Raw genomic sequence first — 25,835 nt, forward strand, 5'->3', positions numbered from 1 at the left:
AAAGCCACCCAGGATTAGCATTCGCTTTTTAAAGTGCCGCAACATTTACCTTTTAACCAAACCAGCCACGCTCAGTCCAGCCGTGTGCTGCAGTGAGGAGGAGGAGGGTCCAACTTCGCCAGCAGGGAGTGGGACTCGTGCTTTGGGGCCCAGCTTCCCCAGACGGGCCGGGGGAAGCAGCTCGGAACGGGCCTGGCCCAGGGGCTCCCGCGGGTCCCGGCCTGGTCCTCTCGCTCAGGAAAAAACATGCATTAAAGAATTGCCGAATCCACAGATCGTCTCTTCTTTGGGCGAGTGCCAGGCCGGAAGGCAGAGCTCGAGAGGTGCCAGGCTGGACGGCTGCTGAGCCAGGAGTTTGGGGGAGCCTCCCTGAGGAAGCGGAAAGGCCCTCTGAGCAGAGGGGCCCGGCGGACACGGCGCCCCACCTTCCCAGCCGCAGAGGGCCGGGGTGTGCTTCCATCGGCAGGCCAAGATGCTCGCTGGCACAGGGTTTGGGCCTCCCGCTTCGTTAAAGAGTTCGTTTATTCGTCTCTTTCTGCATGAGCTCATCAAACAGGCAAAAAATACACGCGCCACGCCGGAGACGAACAGCTGGACAGAAACCCTATTCTACGAGGAGAGCGCAAGGCTTTTGCTTCCCCGAGCTCCTGTGCGGGCGGCCGAGTCCGCGTCTTGCCCGTCACGGGAGGCAGGAACCGCCGAGCGGGCCAGAGAGGGTTTTGGCAAGGTCTGGCCGGGCACGGCGAGATGTGGGGAGCCCGGGGGCACCCCAGAGAGGCCAGTCGGTGCTGCCTCCCTCAGCCTCCAACAGGAGCACTGCTGCCTTCCTCCCACCGTATCCCTGGCCATGCACGTGCCCCAAGGAGGAAGAAGGGGGTCAGTCCAGCTTCCGGGCCCCAAGTTTCAGGGGGCCCTTGGCGGCCTTCCTCTCGGCTCGCCGGGCTTCCATCTCCTGCCGCCTCTCCTCGCGCTTCTTCCGGGCCAGCTCCGCCTTGCTGGGACCTGCAGGGGTGAGGAGGAGACCCGGCGTCATGGCTGGGCCTCCGCTTCCGTCCCGGGAAGCGCGGGGCAAAGCCACTCACCTTGGTCCGAGTCCAGGGGTTCCCAGTTCTCTTCAAGGCCCCAGTCGCCCAGCAGCTCCGTGTTTCTCTAAGACGGGGGGAGGAAGCGGGCAGGTAAGGCGGCCATGCGGTCCGAGCCACAGGGGCCATGCATCTCGGCCCCTTTGCGTGCAAAGCAGGGGCGCTGCAGCCTCGCTTTCAAAAAGAAGGCAGGACTCCAGTCCTCATGGTTCTCCGTCCATTCAGACGGAAGCAGGCAGAGGGCGTGGGGCCCACCTGGCTCAGGGCTGCCAGCACGCACCGCTTCTGGCTCGCCCCGGCTTCAGGGGGGGAATCCTCTCGGACCCACCTGCCCGTGGCAGATTCCAACCCGAGTCGTTCTGGCTTTTCCCCAGTTAAGTTATGAGATCCGCCTGGGTGCACCCAGGGAAAGGCCCGGGAGGTCCTCGTACCTGCCTCTCCGCGGCGGGCCTCTCCACCAGGCAGGCAAACGGGTCCGGCTTCTCCGTGGAGACGCTGCTCTCCCAGTTGTACTCACTGGCCAGCTTGGTTCCGTCTTGGGGGGCCGCCACGGGCTTGTGGACGGGGCCGGAGGGGTCGTCCCCTTCGCAGCTGCTGCCCCAGCCCTCCTCCAGGGCAGAGCCGGCCCCCTTCCGGAGGCTCCAGGGCTCCGGCTCCCAGGCAGAGGCGCTCCGGGCCGGCTCCCGCTTCGCTCCGGCGGCAGCCTGTGGCGGCGGCAGAAAAGGGGAAGCCGCTCTGAAGCGCCTGGCCCGAACCCTGGGTGGCGCCTTTCTCACCGTCCTGGGTTTGTCTCGGGCTTCAGGGAGGCGTAAAACGCTCCGCTCGCCACTGCACTAGGGTCCTAGTCCACATGATGGCGGAGCGTGGGGCGTGGAGAGAGCGGCATGTCAGTGGCGGGCACAGCCGCGTGGAGGGGTCCGGTCCCCCAAAGTCCCCCGCCCCGTCGGTGCGCTGCTCGCCGTGCGACTGGGCCGCGGCTCTTGGGAGGAGGAGCGCAAGAGAGCCGCCCCGCTTCAGGGACCCCGGACAGACTCACCGCTCTGCCCCCGGCTTTCTTCGCGGCGGCTGGCTCCGACCACCCCGGGCTGTTCCAGTCCTCCGGGCCGGCCTGCGTCCTGGGCTGCTCGGCCTTGGGAAGGAGAAAGGGGACACTGCCCACCGAGCAAGGGCGCTCAGCCCACACGCCCCCCCTTTCTCTTTCTCTTGTGCGCCCACCTGCAGCCCCTTGGACCTCCCCCCCCATGGGGCTGCCGCGGACAGAACGAGAGCTTGCTTCCCACAAACCCATTTCCCCCGCTGCTGCAGCCCGTGGTATCAAACCAGTGGCGTGCTTTACAGACCAGGCCTCGTCTTTGGGGCAGCTTACGGTGACCAGCCGCATCCCCGTGGCAGCCATTTTGTGGCCATGCCCCAGACCTTCTCTCGAGCGGCCACGTGCCGTGGGCCAAAGCGGGTGCCCCGAGGCCTTTTACCTCCAGGCTGCCCCAGTCTTCATCGTCCCATCTCTCCGCGAAGCTCTCCTCCTCCACCACGTCCTCCTCCAGGTCCCAGCTGCCGGACAGGTGGGCGGCCGCTGCCGGAGCTGCAGGCACAACACTCTCTGAAGAAGAAGAAGAGAAGACGCTGAAGAGTCGCGGCTTGTGGGCTGGTCCGTAAAAGCGCTTTGGACTGGGAGGCCACCGCAACGGGGCCTTTTCGGTGGAGGCCCCGAGTGGCATGCGCACAGCGTAAACAGGCCGCCCCTGAGGAGGGCAGCTGCTTTTGCTTAAAGGCTTCGTGGCGCTGTGGGTGCCAGACGCTGGAGCTTCAGGTGGCTGGAGCTGCTTGGGAACGCCGCTTCCCGACAAATCCAGCTCGGAGAGCACCACCTGTGCGGCGTCAGTGCCATGATCCGTTTGCTCACGAAAGAGAAATGGGCGCACCGCCTTCAGCTGGATGACGTGGCCCACGCAGGGCCTGCCGCCTGCCCCACTGCCACGGCCCTCTTTCCTGCTCCGTCCCAGCGGGGAATTGGCGGGGCGCGGATTTCTGGCGGCCACTTACCCGACTTGGGGGGCTCCGTGGTCGTGCCGGCTGGGACCTGCTCGGCTGCAGGGGCTGCCGGCTGTGTCGGCCCAGCGTTTGTCCGGATCAGCTTGGACGTGAGAGACGAAACCCCCGTCACGGCCCAGCCCGCCCAGCTGGCAGCCGCACCGGCCCCTGGGCTTGCGGAAGCGGCCTGGACGTCTTTCTCTGAAGAGAGGGCAGAGCATCGAGCTCAGTTCGGCCTGATCCCGGGACCCTTCCTCCAGACAGCTCGCTGTTAGTCCAGGTCTGTCAGGACTGCACTCCAGCGAATTTAGGGGCAGAACTGGGCAGAGGCCAAACCCAAAGTGGGCATGGATTGCAAAGTGAGCCGAGGTTCATCAAAACCCCTCTCAGCCAGGTCGACTTGGATGTCGGGGCCAGATCCTCTCACCCCTGCCCTTCCCCATGCCCAAGGGATTCTTACCCAGCTCAGAGAGTTGAGTTGGATCTTCAGAAACAGTTTCTAGCTTGGTCATGAAGCTGCGGATTGCCTTGAAGGCCTGAGAAGAAATTTTTTGGAGAGAAAAATAGCAAGAGAGGCGTCGTTTTGAGAGGATTTTTATCCCGTTCTTTAGCCAAGAAACATCCCAAGGCAACTTTATGAAGATATTTCTTAAGATTTACAATCTAAAAGAGGCATAGCACAAAAGGAAAGGGGATTGGGCAGGAGGAGGCAAAATGCAAATCCATGCACCAGAGTCTTTGTTGCAAAGCTGAACAGGTCATAGACATTTGTGTTGGGAACGTTCATTACAAAAATACTCAGCTCTTCCTGGAACATTTTCTGGATGCTCAGAGTACAGGAGGGCAGAAAGCGGATTTCTAGACCGTGTGGACTTCAGCTTCCACGATGACTGTTGGCCATGCGGTCAGCCTCTTAGTCTAACACTCTAGCCAAGGTGCAATCCTAGACAAGCTTAGGCAGAAAAATGGCCTACAATTCCCAGCATGCCCCACCAGCAAGTCCCAGTTCCCACCTGGAACGTGCCGAGAATTGTATGCATTCGTGTATTTTGTGCACAATTTCCCCTAATATGTGTATTTTGAAGCACGTTTCCTAAGCTGAAAACCCCCTTGCAGCATTCAGAGAAGACGCTCTGTGCTGTGCATTGTCTAAGCTAACCTAGAATTTGCACCTAAAGCGTAACTCATCTGAATGTTCGGTCCCTTCAGTGCAAATTAAGTCGTTTCAGCTCAAGACTGCAGCCCAGATGAAACCGTCTCCGATCCCGACTCGCAGGTGAGGTATAACAGGGGCTCTGCTCCACAGATCGCTCGCTCACCTGGTCCCGGACTGTCTTCTCTGGATCCACCATCAAGGTGCTCAGCACCGGCAGGATTTTGAAGGCGCAGTCTTTCATGGAGTAGAAGTTGTGCGTGGCTGCGAAACCCAGGACTCCAGCGGCCCGCGATGGCGCAAAGGGGTCTTTTGTGGCACGGCTGAAGGCTGATATAAGGACGCTTTGCCTTGTCTGTGAAGAAAAGGAGCAGCGGCTACGGAGGAAGCTCAGCTGCGCTCGGTTCTGTGCAGAGCACACGGGCCTTCCAGCAATCCAGCATTCCAGCCGTCCAGGCCTTCCGGATGCTCCGTTCCACCCGCTGCCTGGCCCCGGGATGTCGTTTCCCCCACAGATGCTCCGCTTCCCTTACCTACCGAGTCTTTGCCATCTGCCCTTGGCCGCTTTGAGGTTTCCCTTCTGGGACTGGCTTGAAACAAGTTTTTATTTGCATTTCTCTTTTACTTTCTGTGGCTGCTTTGCATGTGGAAGGGCCCCGGCAGAGTCCCCGCTACGTGGGGGTAAAAAAATCGCACAGAGGGGACAGGAGGGGGCCCTTCTCTGCCTGGCAGACACAAGGCTAGCGGGGGGCCCAGTGGGGCTGGAGGCCTGAATCTCTGGTCCAGCTGAAATACAACCCCCCGCCCCGAGGAGCTCATTGCACAACTGGGGGGGGGGGCACCACTAAAAAGGCCCTTTTCCTGTTACCCTTAACCAAGCCTTCCTTGGGGGTGGCACTCAGACCCCGATCTTGATCGTCGTGTCCAGGGAGACGGAGCAGCGTCCCATCAGGTATCGCGCTCCCAAGCCAGGTAGGGCTTTCTAGGTAAAACCAGCCCCTTGAATTCCTTTTCAGTTCCATTTCACACCATAGTTTCAGTTTTTCGAGCGTTGCTTATGTCGTGTTTTATAGTTTTAACGGACCCACCCAAGGAATCGTCCTGCTCTCCCCCAGTCTCTGAGCTTAGACTTCGCGAATCAGACCCCCTGCTCTCCCGTCTCCGCACGTCCCTTTCCACGAGGAGGGCCACCCTCGCGAGGCAGCGTCCTCCAAAGACACACACAGACTTCGGCACATGTACAAAGTCGCAGTTGTGAGTTGCACTTTTCTGCTCCTCTGGGCCAGCGCCCAGATCGCTCGGTGCTTTGCCGGGGCCCTGGAGATCGGCTGTGCTTGCAGCAGGTGGGCCGGGCGGGCGGTCCCGCTTCCGTGCCGCCCTTTCCCCCTGCCCACGGCTGGCTGCCCCCAGACGCCCCAGGCCCTTCCCACTCACGCTGGCGCTGAGGTAGGGCCCGATCTTGCCCAGGCACACAGTGGTGTTGCAGCGGATGGGCCCCTGGTCGTCCCGGGCCTGCAGGCGGGCGAAGTGCTTCATCAGCTCCACGTTGAGGTTGCTCTCGTTCAGCTTGGGGGCCAGGAGCAGCATGGACTGCAGGGGGGAGAAGGGCGCAGCTCAGCGGGGCAGCGCCGGGCCGCACGGTCCTCCCGGGCAGGGCCGACTCGGCTGCTTGTAGCGGGCTCCCCCCCCCCTCCGCCCAGGGGCTGTCCCGGGCCCCGGGACGGGGTGCCCAAAAGCCTCCTGCCCCCAGCGCCCACCTTCACCGTCTGCTCGCGGATGGCCGGGTTGGTGTCCAGGAAGCCGTGCACCACGTGGGGAAAGATCTGGCTGTTGACGGTGGGCTCATTCAGGTACTGGATGAAGTGCTCCATCTGGCGAAAAGACGGCCACGTCACCAAAGGGCCCTCGCCAGAGGCAGAGGGCGGCCACGCGGCTCGGGTGGGGCGGTCCGGTTCTAGGCCCCACCAACCTTTGGGGGTCTAGAGCGTGTCACTGGGCACCTGGGAGACCTGGGGTGGGGTCCCCACGTAGCTATGACTTCCAGTAAGCAAGAACGTGGATTAAACACACACAAAGCCCCAGCTGGTTAAATGCCCTACGGCAGAGCAAACCCTTGACCTGGTGCCGAAGCAAGGCTGGTGCCAGGCGGCCTCGGTGGGGAGCTCGCTTCACAGCTGTGCAGCCACCACTCAGAAGGCCCCTTTCTTGTTACCATTAACCGAGCAGCTTGGGGGGTGGTAATCAGAGGCAGACCCCCGATCTTGATCGTCGCATCCAGGGGGACGGAGCAGCGTCCCTTCAGGTATCGCGCTCCCAAGCCAGGTAGGGCTTTCTAGGTTAAAACCAGCCCCTTGAATTCCTTTTCAGTTCCATCTCCTACCATTAGCTTCAGTTTTTTAAAGCACACCTTATGTTGTGTTTTAGGGTTTTAACTATTGCGAATCACCCACGGACCGTTGCCTATTAGACAGAAATAGTCAAGTCTAAGCCTGAGCCAGCCTATATGTTTCTAAACCTAGTTTGTCCAGGTTATACCGACAGACAGACGCTTTTCTCAAATCCGCTCCTCCAACGCATGGCACACGGAGCCACACACCTGCTGCAGCAACCGAATTCTCATGGCCCGGTCGGGGGAGGAAAACATTTTCACAATCACAGGAATTATCTTCTGCTGGTATTCTTGGGTATTCAAGAATTTCCCCACCTGAAAAGTGACAAAAGAGAACGGGGTGAGTAAAGAGAAAAGAAGCGGTTTATTCTCCGAAACCAGCTGCCAGCACTCAGATGCCCAAACCGCTCTTCCAAAGAGAAACAGCTGCTCATGCCGCCACAGAAATTCCAGCTTTAATTGGAGGATCAGTGAAAGAAAAGTACAAAAGGGTCACCTCAGGGAACATGTGGCCCGTCAGGATGTTTCCGATGCCCCAGAAATTCTTTGCACTCAATGACGCCACTGGAAAAATGGCCACGGCGCTTCTGTGGCTTCCCCGTCAGCCACTGGGAAAGCCTGCGGCACGTTAAGTGAAGTGCACCCCCCACCTCGTGCCAAGGACTCTGTGGTCCCCCACCCCACATATTTCCAGGGCTGCTCACCTTGAAGAGCGGGATAAGGATGACGGCGCCGGCGCTTCCAAACTCAAACGCGGTCAGCAACTGTGGGAGGACTTTGTGACGACAGAAGTCCTCCGGGAAGGCGTCCAGGTTGGTGCTCAGTTCCTGGAAGAACTTCTGCCGTTCGGCTGGCTCCTTAATCTGGGGGAAAGAATCCGGTCACACCCCGTGTCTCTCTGTGGCTCACATGGGCCACGTGGCATAGAAAAATCAGGCGCATGCGGTGATTCAGACTTGCGATGGATGGAAAGACGGGTATATATGTAAGCAGAACAAACTGGCAGAGCAAGCTGATTCAGATGCCTGAAACCTCTGGAACTGGAAGGTCCTAAGAATCCTGTGCAGTTTATCATGTATTTTAAAACTTTTTAGTGCTTCAGCTACTGGAAAGTATAGAAATGTAACACATCACAGGAAAGGAGAAGGTAAGATGAAAAAACAGGGTAAACTCTGTAGCACTAAGCAACAAAGCAGTGCGAAGTTTCAAAAATATATTTACTTTCTGCAAGCCAAACGGGGGCTCTGCCATGCAGCTGCTGCTGCTGCTAGTCCCTAAAATTTAGCCAGAATGGGGGACCGAAATATACCACCCACTCCTCCATCACTTCTGGCTCGTTTTTTAAAAATTATCCGGCAGGGTGGAGACGCAGAAATCCTACAACAGCAAACTCGGAGCTTTCTACCTTTGCAAAGAACAGACTGACCTGGATTTCCTCTAAGAAGAGGTTGGTCTCCACGAAGCTGTTGTCCATGAAGCTTCCCGGCCCACGGCAGTTTTGCAGGAATTTGGCGGGGCTGGGGCGCAGCTTGGGGTTGGCTCCAACCAACTCACAGTAATGGGGCACCAAGGCCTTGGGGATCTGGAGGGGACGGAAGGAGGCGGGAAGGCTCGGCACCCTCAGAGGCAAATGTTCCCAGCCCCCGTTGGGAGTCGCGGCCCAGCAGATTCCCCGTGCAGGCAGGCCTCCAAGCACGGAGCCAAGGCCTCCTCCCGGCACGGGGCACCCTCTTTGCGAGGCAGGAAGAACACGCTCCCAGGCGCTGCGTGAAGGGGGACTGTTCCTTCCAGGACCCGCAAGCGGCCCTTCCCGACGCCGCTGAGATAGCACCCGCCCTTGGTGCAGCCACGTCACTTGGCTGACTCCCCTTCAGCTTGCGATCAGTGCGATAGTGCGGTTTTGCGTGTTCGATCTGCTGGTCAGGGGATGGGGACGTGGAGAGCGTGGAAGAGCCATGCTCGACGCAGGTTCAACTGCCCAGCCCTAACCCCGGTTTACTGTGACGTGTGGATGCAGGCACAGCACCTGGGAAGATGGGGATTCCCACCGCAAGCTTGAATCGGCGACTGGGACATGCACGTGGCGGGCATGTCGTGAGCGGAGCCGGCTGGAGCCGGGGGTCAGACTAGATGGCCCGGGAGACCCCTTCCGACTCGCTCTGTTTCTAGGTTTCTATGTTCCTTCAGGCTCACCTTGCCAAGCGACCGCAGGGAGGACGAACGGGGTAGGGGGCCGTTGAAGACCTCCCAAATGAGGCAGCCGAGACGCCACATGTCTGCTGACCTGTCACAACAGAGGGAGGGGTGTGTTCCAGCTGAAAGCCTTTTACACATCTGTCACACACACACACACACACACACACACTGCCAAGCACACATTCAGCACCGGCACTGAAGCAAAATCACATCTGCAGGAAATCAGCGTGGAAGGGACTGATCAGGAAAGAATTCCTCTGTATGAGCTTCCATATATTTCTAGTCAAGCCAGTGTTGATACTAATGCCGTGACTTTTTATGATTTGAGAACATAAAATCAGATTTTGCTTGCTTTGAAGCATGTCCCACGTCCAGACGGAAGCATCTTTCCCAAGCCACTCAAATTCAGATCTTATGTGCAATCCCACCCAGATTTACCCAGAAGTAAGACCCATGGGGCTTATGTCCAAATTAGCAGGTGTGGAACTGTAACCTTTTACAGCATCTCAGGAACGTCTCATGGTACCTTAAAGTTTAAGAGGTTTATTAGGACAAAACATAGAACCCATTCCTCTAATGGCACAAAACATTCGCCCTTACTCCAGTGCTGGACTGAAACTCAGGAGATCAAGGTTCTAGTCCTCATTTGGCTTTGAAGCTCACTGGCAGACTGTGGGCAAGAACTAATTCACAGGGCTGCTGGGAGGAGAAAATGGAGAGCAGGAAGACTAGGCCTTGGCTTCTTTGCAAGAGGAAAAAGGGATATTCGTGTAAAAATAAGTCTGAAGAGGGCAAAAACACCCCAAATATATTTGGATACAGGGGGCTAAGCCAGTGGAGGAGATTCAGGCAGTGTCTGCAGCCCCAGGACGATGCGGGGGCTTCCCCAGCCGCTCGACAATAGATCAAGGGATTAAGTTGCTGACCCAAACAGGTACCATCTGCAAACCAGACCTGAAGGGCCCCATGATTATTAAAAAGGAAAAGAAAAACATGGAACTGTGGGAGGAAGGAAGGAAGGAAGGAAGGAAGGAAGGAAGGAAGGAAGGACGGAAGGTCGGTCACCATTTCTCTCCAGTGCTTTTGCTGCTGTCTGTAATTTCCGGGGCGTCGTATTTCTCCAGTTCCGGGACGCCCTTCCGGGGCACGGCGATGTCTCCCTGAGCCGAATGCATGTATTCCAAGCCACCCAGCTTCCACTCCCCGGCCCGATCCACAAAGACGGCAGATGCGCACATGTTGTTGTGGATGAGGTGACAGTCGTTCACCAGGAAGCTGAGAGCTTTCTAGGAAAGGCAGAGCCCAGGAAGGAAGCAGAGCCTAGTGGTTAGAGCACGGTGGAACTCCCAGTCCCTCTCGAAGCAGTCTCTCCACTTCCATCAACCCACCTTTACAGTTAGGCTTTATACCCCAACCTTCAAATACATTCCCAGAGCAGCTTGCAATGACTTATTCAAAAACACTTTAAAATAATTCATGCATTAAAATAATAAGCAGCAGCATCCAAAAGCACATAAAAATGGCTAAAGAGATTTCTGAGTTTTCCCTCTCTTGGTTGTCAAGATTTACATCGCAAGCTGCTTTGGGAAAGGACATGAGAGAAACGCAGACGTGCGACACTTGAACTGGAGGCGATTTGGGACAGAAGGACGCCTGACGCTGCCAATAGGAAACGATTCTGCAGCAAGTCTCTTTAACGGATTTTCTGTGGTTAGAAAAATGATGGAAGGAGCATGGGGAAACATGAGAGGAAGACAGAAATATCTGAATTACTGGTAAAACTCGGAAAGGGGCGTACGGCATGATAAAAGTTTCGTCTCAAAACAGACTGACAATAGTTCTATGCAGCCATTCAGACCCTTGTTCCTGGCTTCATAAATTAGGGTTTCGAAAGCCCAGGGTGTCACGTACAAACAGGAAAGGAAAAACATGTTATTTTCCACAACTTACGGGTGTTGTTTTGTTAACCCACCAACACCCTGGAACGGTCCAAGCCAAAAGAGTCGGAGGATGTTTAAGACCAGGACTGTTTGAAAATTATCGTCTTAAGCACATGGCCACTGCCCCGTCTTACCACAATCTGATGTAGACCCCACGAAATCTCCAGTTCATTCAAGCCTCTCCCAGCGGCCCGCGATTCCAGGTAAGCCGAAAGCGGCATCACGGGCTCCGTCACCACATACAAACATTTTTCTGTCTGCCAAAGCAAGCCAGAAAACACATGACTGGATTGCAGGATGTTTGCGCCACGAAGGCAAGATGCAGCCTGTTTTTTTAGGCAGGTCCTGTCTAAAGAGGCCTGAGCAACAGTTTGACGCAGAATCGGTTCCCCACCAGCACCGTCTTCCCTTTTCACCTGATCAAGGTGACAGGGGAGCACGCCAGGTTGCGGAGAAGGCACGCAATAATCTCTCTTTTGCACAACAGTGCAGCTTCTGGAGTTCAGTTTGGCTCCTTGGGGGTCTCAGGTATTTCCCTCATTCTGCAAGGTGCTGTATGCACGGCAGGTACACCTGGGCAGAAAGCCTACATCACCTGGATGCAGGCGCAGGGAGGCATCTGGCACAGCCAGCCAAGCCTGGGACACTTTGCAAGAGGGGCTGCAAACCCACCAAGAATCCAAGGGTGCCGGCAATTTAAGAACAGTTCTTGGGACTGCAAATTCCGGCCTCCTCCATCGGCCAGGGAACTCTGTGATGGCTTCCCGGGAAGAACCCCGAAGCAAGGAAAGTCCAACCTGGCCCCCTTCAGCGGCCAAAAAAGGGACGCCAAGGAGGGTGAGAACACCTATAACATTTTGAAAGGAAGAACTGGCAGGGACTGCTGTTTTAGCAAAGCATGGAAACGGTATGCTCTTTAGCTGGAAAGATGGGTCAACATCCAGAACGAAACATCAGTTAAAGATTCTGCTTTCAACTTCCTCGGGTCGCAACATCAAAACCCCACACCTCTCAGCTCCAGCTAGCACCAAATTTTTTTGCATCAGTCCTGCCTGGCTGTCGTTCACCAAGATGTGTGACGCTTGATCAGCTCTGGAAAGGTGGGGTGGAAGCAACCTCTGGGGGCAGTTCCATGGGCGGAAGCCCTAAATATTTAGAGCTCAGCATCTCTGAAGCGCCACTGGCTAGAATTAGGCCCCAATCATCCGATTGCCTTGGCTTGACCAGCTTTGGTCCACATGGGCTTTCTCTTCGGTGCCCCCCAATCTTTCCACCTGCAGCCCATCCCTCTTTGCAAACGAGGGCGAGCATCTTTCTTCAAGAGACTGAATCCTTTGCAACCTTTAGAACCTATGCCCATGAACACGCACAAAGCGCCCTGGACCTTTTGGTACCTAATACCAGCACTTGCTGCCCCCATGCCACGCCCGGACCTGCAGGACCCCAAAGTAACACCCCCCCAGGCTACCTCCAGTCCGTCAATGTAGGACAAAATATTGGGGTGCCGCAGCGTTCTGAGGTGCTTGAAGGCCGCCTTTGCAAGCTGGGTCTGGTCCTCGGAATTGGGCTTCACGTCATGCACAAAGAGGGACACTTGGTCCCCCGTGGCCTGCAAGAAAAAGGGGGGGCAGTGATGGGTGGGGAGGAGAAAGCTGCCCCTGCTTCGCTCGTGGCCAGGGGGCAAGTCCGGGGCAAGTTTCCAGAGAGAAAGCTGCGTGCCGCGCTCTGCAGCAATTCCATCTTCCTGGATTTGGAAAGCCAGGAGGTTCGCAACGGCGGCGATGACCGGACCGCTGCAATATTCCTGCAACGCGGGCAGAGCGGCGACACAAAAGCAGCCGCAGCTCCGCCAGAGCGGTTGTCCAACGGGCACAGGAGCGGCGCCGGGTCTCTGCCCCGGCCCTTTTGAACCAGTGCGGCTGGTCTTGCGTGGAGAGCGCTGGACTGGGGCCGGGGAGAGCCGTGCTGTCGTCCCCACTCAGCCGTAAGACCCACCGGGTGCCTTCGGGGCCAGTCCCAGCCTCGCTGGGGCGTCGTGCGGATAAAACCGAGAGGAGGAGGAGAGGGAATGGAAGCTGACTTGGGTTCCCGACAGGACTCAGCCCCCTCCCCAAGTGCTCGGGCGGGGGGGCGCCTTTTCCTTTTCCTTTTCCCAGGCATTCAGGAAGCTGCGCCAGCTCGGGCTCCTTGCGAGCAGGCGCCACGGTGGCAGTGCAAACAAAAGCCGCTTCCCCGAGCGAAGGCTGTCGCTCTGCTGCCGCGGGCGTTATGCCCCCCGCGAGTCGGGGCCCCCGGCCCCTCTCAGCCGGAAGGCGCCGTGGCTGCGACGCCCGCTTGGACCTCGGCCCGTGCGGCAGGGACGCGGCCCCCCGCTCCGCCAACACGCCCCCGCCCGCATTTGCCCCGCCGGGCAGCGCCGGCGCCCCGTCCAGCCCCCTCCCCCTCCCGGGCGGCCCGGCACCCCCGGGATCCGGCGATCGCCTCGCTCCCGGGGGCGGATCTGGGGGCGCCCGTGGCGGCCCCCCCGCACCAGGCGCAGCGCAGCGCGGCCCGCGGGCGCCGGGCACGGACCTTCCTCCTGCCGCGGTGCAGCTGCCAGACGCCCCCCGGCAGGGGCAGCGGCGGCTCCGGCGGGGAGACCGCCTCGAAGGGGAAGTCGCGGATCGGGTCCCGGGAGAAGAACCACATCCTGCTGCCGGAGGGAGGGCAGGCAGGGCAGGGCAGGGGCGACCCCGGCCCCGCGCCCGGCCCGGCCCGGCCCGGCCCGGCGGGCGGCTCTGCAAACGTCGCCTGCCCCGCGAGCGGGCGAGGGAGGAGAAAGGAAGCGTCGCACGGTCGCCGGGCTCAGCCCCGGATCCGCTTCCCAGCCCCGGAAGTAGTTGGCGAGAGGGCGCCCGCGAGCGTGTGCAGAGTGCCCGCGGCGCGCGGGGGTGGCATTCACACGTGCGGAGCGTGACTCGGGAGCGTGCGTGCGTGTGTACGGCGCGGCGGCGGGGGAGAACAGAGGACGAGCCCTCCTCGTCTCAGCATCATCCCCGCAGCTGCTTTTTCGGTTTTTGCACGGAGAGCGAGAAAGAGAAGCAATATGCACGCAAGTTCACAAAAGCAAAGCACGGCTTGGGAACGTGCATCTCTTGTCACTCCCGGAACCAGAGATCGGAACCAGAGATCGATTTCATCAGGCTTCTAGGTATGATTACCTTAATCTATTTTGCTTTCTGCAAAATGGAAGGAACTGCGTCTATCTTACACTTTGTGTGTCGATGTAACACTTCTATTACTGCAGTTATCCTGCAGCTATATATATTCCACCTTCCTGCAAGCGACCCTTGGCACCGTACAAGGTCCTTCTCTCCATTGTATCCTCACAACAACCCTGCGAGGTAGGCTGGACTGAGTGACTGGCCCAAAGACGGAAGCAGAACCCAGATCTCTCGAGTCCCAGTTCAACAGTCTTTATTTTATTTTATTTTATTTTATTTTATTTTATTTTATTTTATATTTTATTATTTCAAAAGCCTTTTGCTTGCTTTGGTTTCATTTAAGCAGCGCTCTGCAGGGTATGCTGGGAGTTGTAGGCCTTTTTCCTTTCTGAACATGCGCAGTTGGTTGGGGCATGCTGGGAGCTTTTTTTCCTGCCGGACTTTGCGTAGTAGAACATTGCTCCCCGAGCGGATATATTTCCACCTTTGGTGCAAAGGCTGACGGAACTATGTTTCGGTATTATGATATCACCCCCTTGGCGGAAGGATTGGGCACATTCCAAGGAGTGAGGTAACCCCAGGTTATAAATATGGGTCTCCAACGGGTCGCCCGTCAGCTCTGCGGGTGGCGGTTGCGACGTGCTTCTAGTTGCGTGAAATAGCGTTGAGCGGGGGCATTAGACTTCGTATAGTTAACAGACAACTGAGGAGATTCAAGTGCTAGTCCGACTTTAGAAACTTAAAAATACATGGCTAATGAGGGATTGGTCCTTTAAAAGGATCTGAAAAGCAAGGGCATAGAAAGAAAATAGGCAAACTCAGAAAAAAAAATGGAGAGAGAGATGATGGGTCTTTAAAAAGTCCAAAAAAATTATCAGCAGGAGTTAAACTAAAAATTAAGGAGTGGAATACTATTCTAATAACCTTTTAAAAACGGTTTAAAAGAATAAGCAAGTAATACATGGACCAAGATAAACATAGATATTTCAGGAATGAGAATGAGTTGGGGTAACAATTCAAAATATTTAAATAGCTAGGAGGGACAGTATCTTTCTGCTGAAAGGCTATTGAGAGAAAATTGAAGAAAGCACTTGATAATTAAGTATTTGTACTTTAAAAGTGCTTGGAGAGTCAATTGTGTATCAAAAGGGTGTTGAGGGAAAAGAGATGCATGCAGAATTGATGAAAATGGATTATTTTACTCATTTGAAATATGAAATAGTTTCTCACAACAAAATTAGGATACACCTAACTAGGAGTTTCCTCTGCAGTGAGTTACCCAGACACGCCAGCGCAACGGGTGCTTTTGACACGTGGGGCTGGAGGGGGGCTCACCTTTTTCCAGCTCTTCTTTTTTTACAGACCTCCCAGAGATAACCGTGTCTGCAGCAGATCTGTTCAGCTGGCAAGTAATGCGATGCAATGTGTTGATCTGCTTGCATAGAGTTTATGAATCGGCTTTTCTCGTGTGTGGAGTAGTGCTTGTTGATGGAGAAATACCGCTGAGTGAGACATGCCTGTGGGTTGAGAGGCGCTCTTGAGTCGTCTGGTGAAATCCTCCCGGGTAAATGGCCCGTGTGACTGGGACACATGTGCGAGTCTTGCCTGTGCCGCTCTAGGTAACTGGTCCTCCTGGTTGTTTCTCTCTGGCAGCGGGAGGGGGGCACTGAAGCCTTTAGTCTCTTCCAGATGCAACTCAAATCTGACTCAGAAAGCAAACCTTGGAGAAATAAACTGGCAAGTAGACACCACATTCCATCAATTAGCGACCAACTTTGTGCCGTGCAATCAATGCTTTTGTGTGGGTCTCTCCTCTCTCTGGTCTTTCAACAGTTCATTTCAAGAGCACACGACACCCAAACAAAGCCAACGCTTCACCATCCACCCCAGAAGTCATGTCAGTAAGAATAGCTGTGTTTATACCCCGTCTCTACCTCTTGTATGGCTTTGCGGGGGGCTGGGGGGGCTCCATTGCCTTTAGATTGCTTTCCACAGATCAGTAGGAGCGTCCAGCCACACGAATGCACACGTCAGTGGACAAAAGCACAGGTGAATCATCCTTTTTTCTCTCTCTCCACGCCAAGTACAAACCTGGGAAGTTTAGTGGGAGACGTAAATATCTCCCCGTTCTGCCTCCGAGGATTAAAATGGCTGACCCGGCTTCATGCCGACAACTGCTGCTAAAATGGCATTACTTGAATCCCATCCATCCTTTATTTATTTAGTGGACTTATATGCTGCCCCATTCGCCTAAGCCTCAGGACAGCTTATAAATAAATAAATATCATTAATGCAATAAAAGCCAATTGGAGACATCCTGGCCAAAGTTGTTAAAATCAATAAATAAAATCAACAATTAAAATGCTGTTTAAATAAAAAGGTCTTGGCCTGGCGCCGAAAAGCAAATATTTTACATCCAGGCCACGCGGCCAGAGGCCGGAAGTGCTTACAGAGCCTCGGCTGCCCCATTAAAAGCCCAGCTTCATGCTGCCTTCGTGTCCTCATGGGTCGGCAATACTCAAGGGGGCAGAACTGCGGCTTGGACGCGCTTGCAAATGCCCAAAGGAGTGGCTCATCCAGCCCAGCAGGCCCAGCAAGGGGATGCATAGGCGAAGCCGAGAGAGGCGCCCCGGGCAGTCGCTCTGCTCTCTGTCTATTGCTGAGGGTCGAGCGCATCACGGGAGGCAGGCCGGGAGTGCGGCTTCAGCCGACGTGTCCGGGGCAGGTGGCGCTGGGGAGGGTGTCTGCGACCTTGTGCTAAGAATCTTTCAGGTCGCACTCGGAGTGGTCAGAAGCTGAAGCTCTGTGCAGCAGAGTTCGAACTCATCTCACACCGTTGGGTTTTTCTTTTCCTGAGAGAACACGCTCGTGTTTTCTCAGGTTTTGCTTTTCTCCCTGTTGCATTGCCAGAAAAAAAGCAAAAGACACCGGTGGCCGGCACTCCTGGTTCCAGGATGGGGTTCAAGTCCCTGCGGTGTGCTTGCTCTCCGCCAATGCAACGGTGTCTCTCCTCTCCTCTCCTTTTACTCTCCCTTTCTGCCTAAGCTGCTCAAGCTCTGGCTGGGTTGGTGAGGAAGGTCAGTGACCAAATCTGAGCTGTCTTTGATGTCTGAACTGCAGGTTTTCCCGTGTGATGGAAGCGTGGACCTTTGGCTTGCTCAGGACACTAATGGCACTGGAGAGATCTGGGTTGTTTTCCACCCTGACGGTGAATCGCACTTTCCGGGCCATTCACTGGAGGTTCCAGTGCATGCGCGCTACCCAGGGCCTAGCAGCAGATCACTCTGAGAAACATGTGACAAATGCTTTTGGCTTACTCTTTGTAAAGTCTAAAATGATAGATCTTTAAATGCCCCAGGATGTTTTTTTTAAAATCTAGGTTGGCTACCCCTCCAAAAAGCATTTAAAAAAGCATGAAGGGAGATCGTAATGTGATAGGCAGGAAAGAGAAAAGTATTTATGTAACCTCTTAGCTTCCTCCAAAGAAACACAGGACAATCTTCGTCTGGGAGAAACACTATGCATTTATATTTAGACCCATCCAGGAATCAATTTCCAAACTGCCTTTTTGTAGTGCCAAAAATGGAGACACCAGACGTGAATGGCATTGCTTTATTGGACCCACACAGAGATTGTCACATACCTCCATGCCACCAGATTGTTCCAGAGTGACAATAACGATTAAGCTGTAAGAGAATAGCCTTCAGAAGGATGGACACTTTCGGTCCTTGCAATTTGGACCACCAGTTGTACTCATGGCCAAGTGGGGGATGATGGGATTGTAGTTCAATCTCTGGCATCTCACAGGCTTGACTGGACATCAGCCATTCTATGCACCCCCCCCCGTTTATGATTTTCCAAGAAAAAGACAAGTAATATAAAACATAGGATTTTGCAGGGTGACTGTGAATAAAGAAATTTGTTCTGTATCTTCTCTGGCTTGGGTTTTCCTGCATAAATGCCACAAAATAAAACAAGAATTCTAACATTCCTTCATACAATAATAGTAGGGCAGTTGGGTGGAAGAACTGACAATTGCTAAGCCCAGCAAGATAACAAAGAGGCAAATTTTCTGGTTTTCAGGCCTTTGTAATTTTTCACTAATAGAAGACATACCTCATCTTTTCTCAGGAGCTGTTGGGAACAAAAGGACTTTGGATCTAGAAGATTCAGGGCTTCCCAGATCCACCCTTTCCTGCCCTGTTCTACCATGGAGGAATCCGCTTTCTTCTGTGAGGAAACACTTGCAAATCCTACAGCTTGATATGCTGGCTGAGCTGCTGCAGAATCGCAGTCTTAATCTATGGCTAACCAAAACAAATATATTGAAAAGGACCAGTGATAAAACAGGTATTAAACAAGGACTCTAAAGGTTGGGTGGGGGGGGGAGGTGACTGTTCTACAAGAGTAATATCTATTCTGACTTGACAAGGTAAACCAAGGACAGCAAAACAGATTACTTGGAAAAACAACAGTTTTTTACCCTGGTTAGAAATATAAGAAACTGGCTACTGAGATAGTCTATACAAAAGTGTCTTTTGAAAGCATCTACAAAAGATAGACCAAGTAGTAGAAATTGAGAAGCTTCTATTTAAGGCAGAAAGCTAATTTCTCTTCTTAAAGGTTATCAAAATATTCTTCCATAGTCACTTATAAATATGAATAAAGACTGACTGAGCAGAAGACGGGGCAGAAGTTTAAAGGGAGGAAAAGCAGCACATGGAAAGGCAGGGATCTTTTACGCTCTGGAACAGCCTTCTCCAGCCAGCAACAGGCTGTGGCTGATGGAACTAGAGGGCCCCAGACTGCAGAAGGCTGCTTTGGGAAATAGAATTTACCTTACGAATTTCCCAGCCATTTTCTTGGGGCAATGAGAGCCACTGCTGGTAGACAGAAAATGATTGACCAAAAATGATCTTCCAAGCTACCAAACTCCAGCTGATGCGGGATGGATATTGAGCCTGAGAAAGGAGTCCAGGGCCTCCTAGCATTTCACTGCCAGGCCTTGGGCTCTTTTTTCAATCCAAACATGCATAGGATTGCCCTTTGTTGAACCATACTGTAGAGATGCTTGCATAAACTATCATATAGTGCCATAATCTAAATATAACTCATTTCCCATTAATTTTAGAGGGACTGGGCCTATATAATGCTCAAACGAAGCAGCTAATACGCTGTTTTATACTAACATACAGACTAACATTTTAAATATCTGTCCTTTAGACCTGCATTTTCAACTATTCGGTAATGCCCTTTATCTTATGACACATGCAAAGTAACCTAAGAATGGTTACGGTGGTGTGTCCTTCGACTGCAGAGATAGGCATTTATTTGCTAGCTGCTTTCTGGGGCACATTCTGGCTATAAAATAAGATCCCCCTACAACTGTTTTAGCTGCATTTGCATGCACCTGAGCCAAGCGCACGTGTTGCCGCCCTTTCCTGTGAACGGGCAACAGGGAGGAATGTCCGTTCGCCTGGACTCCCAAAAGTCCATTGTTCGCTGCAGCGAAGAAGGAATTTCTGCAGCAACAATTACATCGCAATATGCCCGTTTAAGAAATCTTGACTGTCTCAAACGTCTCTTTAGTGTTTGAAAGGAAGACCACATCCCATCCCTTTAACCGTTTTTTAACTGTGCAAGAAATACGCTTGCTCATTCGTTTTTAGAGTTTTCCCAATTGTTTGATCAGGTGAACTAATTAAGAATTGTTCATTTCCATTCTCCGAAGGACACCTCGATACCTTCGCCTTTAAAACAAAACAAACAAAACGCAAAGCCAAACCGCACCAGGAGAGGTGAAATTACTGAAGATGCGACCGCTTCTTTTCAGCCCCGGGCTATGGAGTGAGTCTTCTGCGGTGCTAAGAGGTGAGTCGCCCATCAAACGGTCCTCGGTGGCAAACGCTGCTTGTACATTCCCGCAAGGGCTTTGGCAGTGCTGTAGATCATTTGTCGGCGGGACATGCCGGTAAATGCGACGTGCCAGTCCGTCCTGTTGACATGCAGCAAATTCTTCTCTATCACTTCTCCCACCGTCACCAGCAAGCCCGACCATCTTAGGTTGTAATCTGGAGGGGTCAAACTCTGAGCCTGCAGAATAATTTCAGGAAAGTAAATGCACCGGCCTCTTCAACCTCATTTGAAACTGAGTTATCTTGGGCTGTGGGCAAGACGTTCAAGATAAAAATGGTGGGTATTTTGGCCCTTTTACCTTCACTCCCACCCACCACTGGAATGTTCCCCTAAACACAATCCTATACTGCAAAGCCAGTTGTCTAAGGGCAACAAACTCGTTTCCAGAAATAAATGGGCAAACATTTCCCCCCAATGCTAGATGCGGGGCGCGCGGGCGTGCGGAGGGGAGGCGTGCTCGCTTGGAGATCATTTTCTCCGAGCAAGTCCAATGCAATCTCCGCGTTAGCAAGCTGCCGCCTCCCTGCACACACGCGGGACGAGGCAGGCAGCAGGCACAGCGAGCCCAGAACCTCGAAGGCAGGCATGCTCTAAGGTGTTGTAGAACTCAGTGGGTGGCCCTCGAAGGTTTTTGGCTTCTAGTCCGTAGAGGATCGGACTTCTTGGAGAAAAGCTCACCTGATGTACGTATTCCAGAGGCACTGGAGTTGCTTGTGTAAATGCTTCAAGGTGAATGCCATGGATTGGATCCTCCACGATAAGGCAGCCAATGTCAAACCACCTGGGATGACAGAGAATCATTTATCAAATTAAATCGACCCAATGCTAATGCCCAGGTATTAACGAGCTGGCCTGACAACACTGAGACTCCAACAGGCAGAAACCTCTTTTTTTAACCTCCAGTACAGAATATCGGCACTTCAGGAACTGCATTTGTGCAGTACAGAACAGGCCTTTATTTTGAGCAATACACTGAAGCGACTCACTTGTCGGGAAGCAATTCTGCAATGAAATTTTCAACAGAGACAGCAGGCTGTTTCTCGTGGATCAGGCCTGTCCTGCGCAAGCCGTCGATCCTTTCCTGGGCTCCCTGCAGGACGATGAGATGAGCAGGAGGAAAGCATCAGACACAATGCAGAGGAGAGAGAACAGACCACGGCAGCTCTTGCTGCTCAAGATTAACCAAAGGGGCCTGGGACAACACCCACGATTTGAACTCTCCACCTCCACCTTTTGGGCACTGCAACATGCGGACAGAGCCGGGGGTCAGACTAGATGGCCCAGGAAGCCCCTTCTGGCTCACTCTGTTTCTATGTTTCTAACATGCTCCAATCCTTTGATTTTCCCACTCACTTTCAAGCCGGCTGCGTAGCCAACGGGCTGTGGGGCGATGTTGGCTTGGCCCGCTTCTCCGGTTACGGTGGCCATTCCGAAAACTTCCTGGAAAGCTTCTCTGACTGCGGCCACCTTGACATCCTTTGTGGAGGTGACAATGATGTCCAGCTCTCCTCCTGACTCTATAAAGCAATGTCATGCACGTTTCAGGAATTGACTAAGATTAACCGCGGTTCCGTGAGTGGACGATTCAGCAAGCTGTAGTTACTCGAAAGGGGAAACCTCCGAACTTCTCTTCCCAGCTGTGCAGGAAGAGGAAAGAAGGGGAGGGAATACACAAGCCTGGGAGACAGAAGGGTCATTCACATCCTGATAACTGGCCTGTAGTTTCACACGCAGCAGGAACATGAAATGACTGTCCCAGTGACTGCAACAGGGTGATTTTAATATACCACGTGATTCAAAAATGGTGCTACTGGCCATCTTTACTGGACCAAAAAGGCCATTTTGTCTTTCCTGCTATGGCAGCAGCTGAAATTCCAGCGCTGGCACCAGGAATGTAACCACCCCATGACCAAAGGCCCCCTTGAAAGGCTTACAATACACACTTTCCCACTCCAAAATGCTGCCCAACTCTGCAGCCAGTCCGGGGTGCGTGATGCGAGCTGCAGTGCCACGCAGACGCACGGGATCAGGCTGTGGGAGACGGGTCCACACTGACAAGCACCACTCACTGATATACGGCGCCATGCCAGGATCCAGTGTTGTGATCATCGTCTCGACCGAGTGCTTGGTTTTATCGAGCACCGACTTCACCACGGGATTCCCAGCCACACCCTGCAGGACAAGACGCACAGTGCCAGGCTCGCTTTGCTTCTCCCGCTCCTGAAACTACGGCCCCTGTCCTGCCGCAGGGGATCCTGCCGTCCTTCGACTGGGCAGCTGTGCTCCCTTCTCCTCCCCCCGACACTTTCCTGGTTGGTCTAGCAGCTCCCGCCACCGTTCTGGGTGCTGCACAGGAACAATAAGCTGGGATTCCCAGCACCTCCGGCTCAGCATCCTGCGCAAGGACCCGCCACTGAGTGACGCAGAAGGCCGGGCAGCCGGTGGGACGCAGGAGGGCGAAAAGAGCAACGCAAACACCTCCGCTGTTCCAACGGGCCGCCCCCTTCCAGCTGGGTGGGGGCGGTTCCTCTGGCATCACCGCCAGAAATCAACCTCGTGCCTTGATAAAGCCCCAGAGTCCTCCGGCGGCCGTGTCGCTCGAGACGCCAACAGCCCCAGGGGCTTCGTGTTCCTCCGGGAAGGTGATCGAAGAGACGCTTCCAAGGCCAGCTCCCAACGGCGATGGCACGGAGGCCTGCTGCAGTGCCGGGGCGGTCAAGACACCTGGAAGAAAACAGGCGACGGCTACGTGACGGGGCGACACAATCTGGAACCTCGGTTACAGCCAACACGGCATTCGTTCGGGCAGTCCCCTCGTGTGCTGACCTGTCCAGGCAGTGCTTTCCACACGCAGTTCAATGCGCTGCGCAAGGGTGCATACACGGAGGACAGAGTAGACCCCAGAACGGTAAGGACTGGGCCCGAAGTGCGCGCGCGCGCGCGCGCGCACACACACACACACAAGGCTTCTATAGCTCCCAGCATTCCTCAGCCAAGCGGTGCGGACCCTATCTCTGCCTCAGCGTGTTGGTGCTCCCACCCTAAGCAGCCAAGACTTGGGCAGCATTTCTTGTTCAAGAATTAGCACTGGTTTCCCAGGGAATAAAATGTCCAAGACAGGTAAATGGCTGTTGCAGATGTATTTGGGACACGTTACCTGGGACTGCAGGTGCTGAAAAGGACGGCATCAGGGGCGTCTGTGGGGCTCGCCCGGCGTGACCCTTGGTGATGTCGTAGGTGGAAGCAGCAGAGAACCCGGAGATCGGGGGCCCGGTGGGAGGTGCAGAACGAATGGGGCCAGGAGTCGAGCTTAGTGGTGGCGGGGCTGAGAACTGCGGAACGGGGCTGCTAAAAGCCGATGCCGTTGGAGGCGGGACAGCAGGCGAGGCAGGCGTTCCATGGGGCGCACCTGTAGAAATGGGAGCGGAGGGGACAAAGGGCAAAGCTGCTGGGGGGGTCACGGGGGGCAGAGAGGAGACTGCGGGAGGCAAAGGCGAGGAGAACGTTTGAGAGGGGAAAGGGGAGGGCGGGGGGAGTTTTGGAGCAGAGGGAGGTCTGGGTAAAGCTGAGGCCAAGAAGGGAACAGGAAAGGAGGGTGCCGTTACTAGAGGTGTATTAGCCGTCTGCATATCGTCAACACGAGACAGACCCAGGTAAACGGAAAGGCCCTGGAAATCCCCCCAGCATGCAAAATCCCCCCACAATCTGGGCTCTGAGTCACGCGGAGGCTTGTAGGCCTGCTCATGGCCAGGCAACACATCTGGGGTCAGGAGGACCCCCTACTTGTGCCGTGCCCTCACGAGGCCTCCTGAACTCCCGAGTAAGGCTTGCATCCACAATCCACAGCACAAGGGTGGGGAATGCGTGGTCCTCCCGATGCCGGAAGGCCATACCCGCCGACTCCTTCGTTAATGGCAAGCCGGGCATCGGGTTGGGATGGACACAAAGCCCCCTTCCCCCAGGAGTCTTCTGGCCTGGTTCAGCCACTCCTGCCGCGGGGAGGAGCCGCGTGGCAGCGCTGGAGGAAGGCGCCTGCCTCAGGATTCTGGCCTGTTGCTTGTACGGACGCAGGCACTGTTTCCGGACTGCCGGAGTGGGGTGTTTAGAAACAGAGCGAGTCAGAAGGGGTCTCCCGAGCCATCTAGTCTGACCCCCGGCTCCAGCCGGCTCCGCTCACGACATGTTTGGAATCTTCCTTCCACCCGTCGGGAGTATCGCAGTCCATCTGTCATCCGAATACAACGGATTCGCAACGAGGGAGCGGCAGACATTCCAGCTGGGTTCCAGAGCGCTCTCGCTTATCTTTAAATCCTGAAATGCGGTGAGTCCAGAGCGGACTCTGAGCTCTGCCCTGAACTCTTGCAGGGGGCTTTTGGGAGAACGAATTCTGAGGAGTCGGACTGACTCGCCTTTCCCTGGCTGGGGAGCAAAAGCATGGCTTTTCCCCCATCAAAGCACGCGATGAAGCTCTGCTCCAAGCACCCACATTTCATCACTTCTCTCGGACAAGGCGGCAAGCTTCAGCGCCCAACGAAAGCAAGACCATCACGTCTAAAGCACACATACCTAGTGAGACAGGAGGGCTGGGGGGAGGAGCAGCCCCCGCTGTGCTTGGTGGGGGGGTTCCGGGGGGAGTTGTCTCTATCCCGCTCTCTTCCATCATGTTTTTTTCCGCGACAGAGCTTTGCAAAAAGAAAAGAGGAGGGGGAAATGCACCAACTTTGACTGGGCAGCTAAAGGCAGAATTGGTCTAAAAGCTAACAGGATGTACATGAAGTAGAATCCAAGCCTCTGTCGCAGAATTGCACAGACTGGGTTTTCCAAGGTGCAGGAATGCACCAGCAAAGGGGGTGCAAATCAGGTCCCAAAGTGACTGTGAACGCGGGGGCCGCACATGCCTTTGCACACTGGCTCTGTGGGTCACCACTTCCTTCTGCTTTTCCGTGGCATCGGTGCATCTGACAACTGCGTCTGTCACAAACAGCCGCTCTATCCCGTCCTAAGAGCCTGAGTTGATCACAGCATCAGAGGACCATGTGCCCACATGACTGCTTTTACAACCTGACATTAAATTTACTGTGCAGCGACGTGCACAATCCACCCTCTGCCACATCTCTTGAGCGGCTGCTGAAAGGGCGAGAAGGCAGATTCTTCTTTTCCTGTTTGAAGAAGTAAAGCACAAGTAGAGAACTTCTTTCCTGCCAAAGGCCTGTTGAGTCTATCAGAATCCCTGGTTGTGGGATTATGGGACTTGCAATCCAATACATCTGGAGACCTCCCGCCCCCATGAGACTGGGGAAGGTCGGTCCTTCCTGCTGCAGCATCCCTGCAACAGCCAACCGGGCAGGGGTTGGACAAGCTGCGGCCCTTCAAGTTTGGGACTCGAAGTCCCATGAGCACCAGCCAGCAGAGCCAATGGCGCGGGAAGATGGGACTTGCAGGGATGAGCCCCTGGATGACCGCCACTTGAAGCCCACCTGCAGGTCATGACAGCAGAGAGGACAGGGGTCCATGGAGCGGGGGGGGGACACCCCCACCGCTGCACCACCCTGCCCCCTATCACGGACCCCAAGCCACCCCCTCGTCCGCGAAAGGCCTCCCCCGCAGACCCCTCAACGCCCTTCCCACCAGGTGGGAAAGGCAGGTAAGAGGAGAGAACTACACCTCCCAGGACGCCTCGCGGGGCGCCGCTTCCTGCGCAGGCGCGGGCCTGCATGCCACGTCTCCGGCGTCGATTCCCCCCCCCGCAGAAAAGCCGTTAAGGCGGCCGTGGGGCCTCCCCGCCGCGCCTGTCGTGTCGTGTCGTGTCGTGTCGTGTCGTGTCGTGTCGTGTCGGCGCGGCCGCCGCGAGTGAGTTCGCGAACGGGCAGGCCCCGCGAAGGCGCCCCGGCCCGGCCCGGGTCCCGCCTCGCCTCGCCTCACCTC

General features: G+C 55.1%; 2 protein-coding genes and 1 long non-coding RNA gene across 4 annotated transcripts in view; all 3 read right to left on the bottom strand.

The window, feature by feature from the left end:
- Positions 1–504: 504 nt before the first annotated feature.
- Positions 505–13,510, bottom strand: SCYL1 (SCY1 like pseudokinase 1). 2 transcript variants are annotated; one of them, XM_044448812.1, is made up of 18 exons: positions 13,363–13,510; positions 12,260–12,400; positions 10,926–11,048; positions 9,917–10,137; positions 8,849–8,939; positions 8,082–8,237; positions 7,360–7,518; positions 6,863–6,970; positions 6,024–6,137; positions 5,701–5,856; positions 4,433–4,621; positions 3,574–3,649; positions 3,126–3,314; positions 2,555–2,682; positions 2,119–2,211; positions 1,531–1,786; positions 1,083–1,151; positions 505–1,002 (listed from the first exon to the last, which is right to left on the bottom strand). In XM_044448812.1, the coding sequence occupies exons 1-18, from the start codon at positions 13,477–13,479 to the stop codon at positions 878–880; spliced, it is 2,511 nt and encodes an 836-aa protein (XP_044304747.1). In that variant the 5' UTR covers positions 13,480–13,510; the 3' UTR covers positions 505–877. The 2 variants fall into 2 exon arrangements, with proteins under 2 accessions (XP_044304747.1, XP_044304746.1); XM_044448811.1 differs by having other exon boundaries at positions 1,083–1,149; positions 1,514–1,786; positions 13,363–13,509.
- A 3,004-nt stretch (positions 13,511–16,514) lies between these two features.
- Positions 16,515–25,835, bottom strand: part of LOC123032709 — a 29,518-nt gene continuing 20,197 nt past the window's right edge. The window contains exon 3 of the long non-coding RNA XR_006416524.1: positions 16,515–16,643. This is a non-coding gene — a long non-coding RNA (uncharacterized LOC123032709). The remainder of the gene's footprint in view (positions 16,644–25,835) is intronic.
- Positions 17,593–25,408, bottom strand: PRRC1 (proline rich coiled-coil 1). Its single transcript, XM_044448814.1, has 8 exons — positions 24,477–25,408; positions 23,068–23,475; positions 22,471–22,634; positions 21,980–22,082; positions 21,264–21,427; positions 20,897–21,000; positions 20,589–20,691; positions 17,593–20,087 (listed from the first exon to the last, which is right to left on the bottom strand). Exons 1-8 carry the CDS (start codon positions 24,571–24,573, stop codon positions 19,878–19,880), a joined length of 1,353 nt encoding a protein of 450 aa, XP_044304749.1. The 5' UTR covers positions 24,574–25,408; the 3' UTR covers positions 17,593–19,877.

This window comes from Varanus komodoensis, unplaced genomic scaffold (genome assembly GCF_004798865.1).
Source record: "Varanus komodoensis strain SLA01 unplaced genomic scaffold, ASM479886v1 scaffold55, whole genome shotgun sequence".
NCBI lineage: Eukaryota > Metazoa > Chordata > Lepidosauria > Squamata > Varanidae > Varanus > Varanus komodoensis.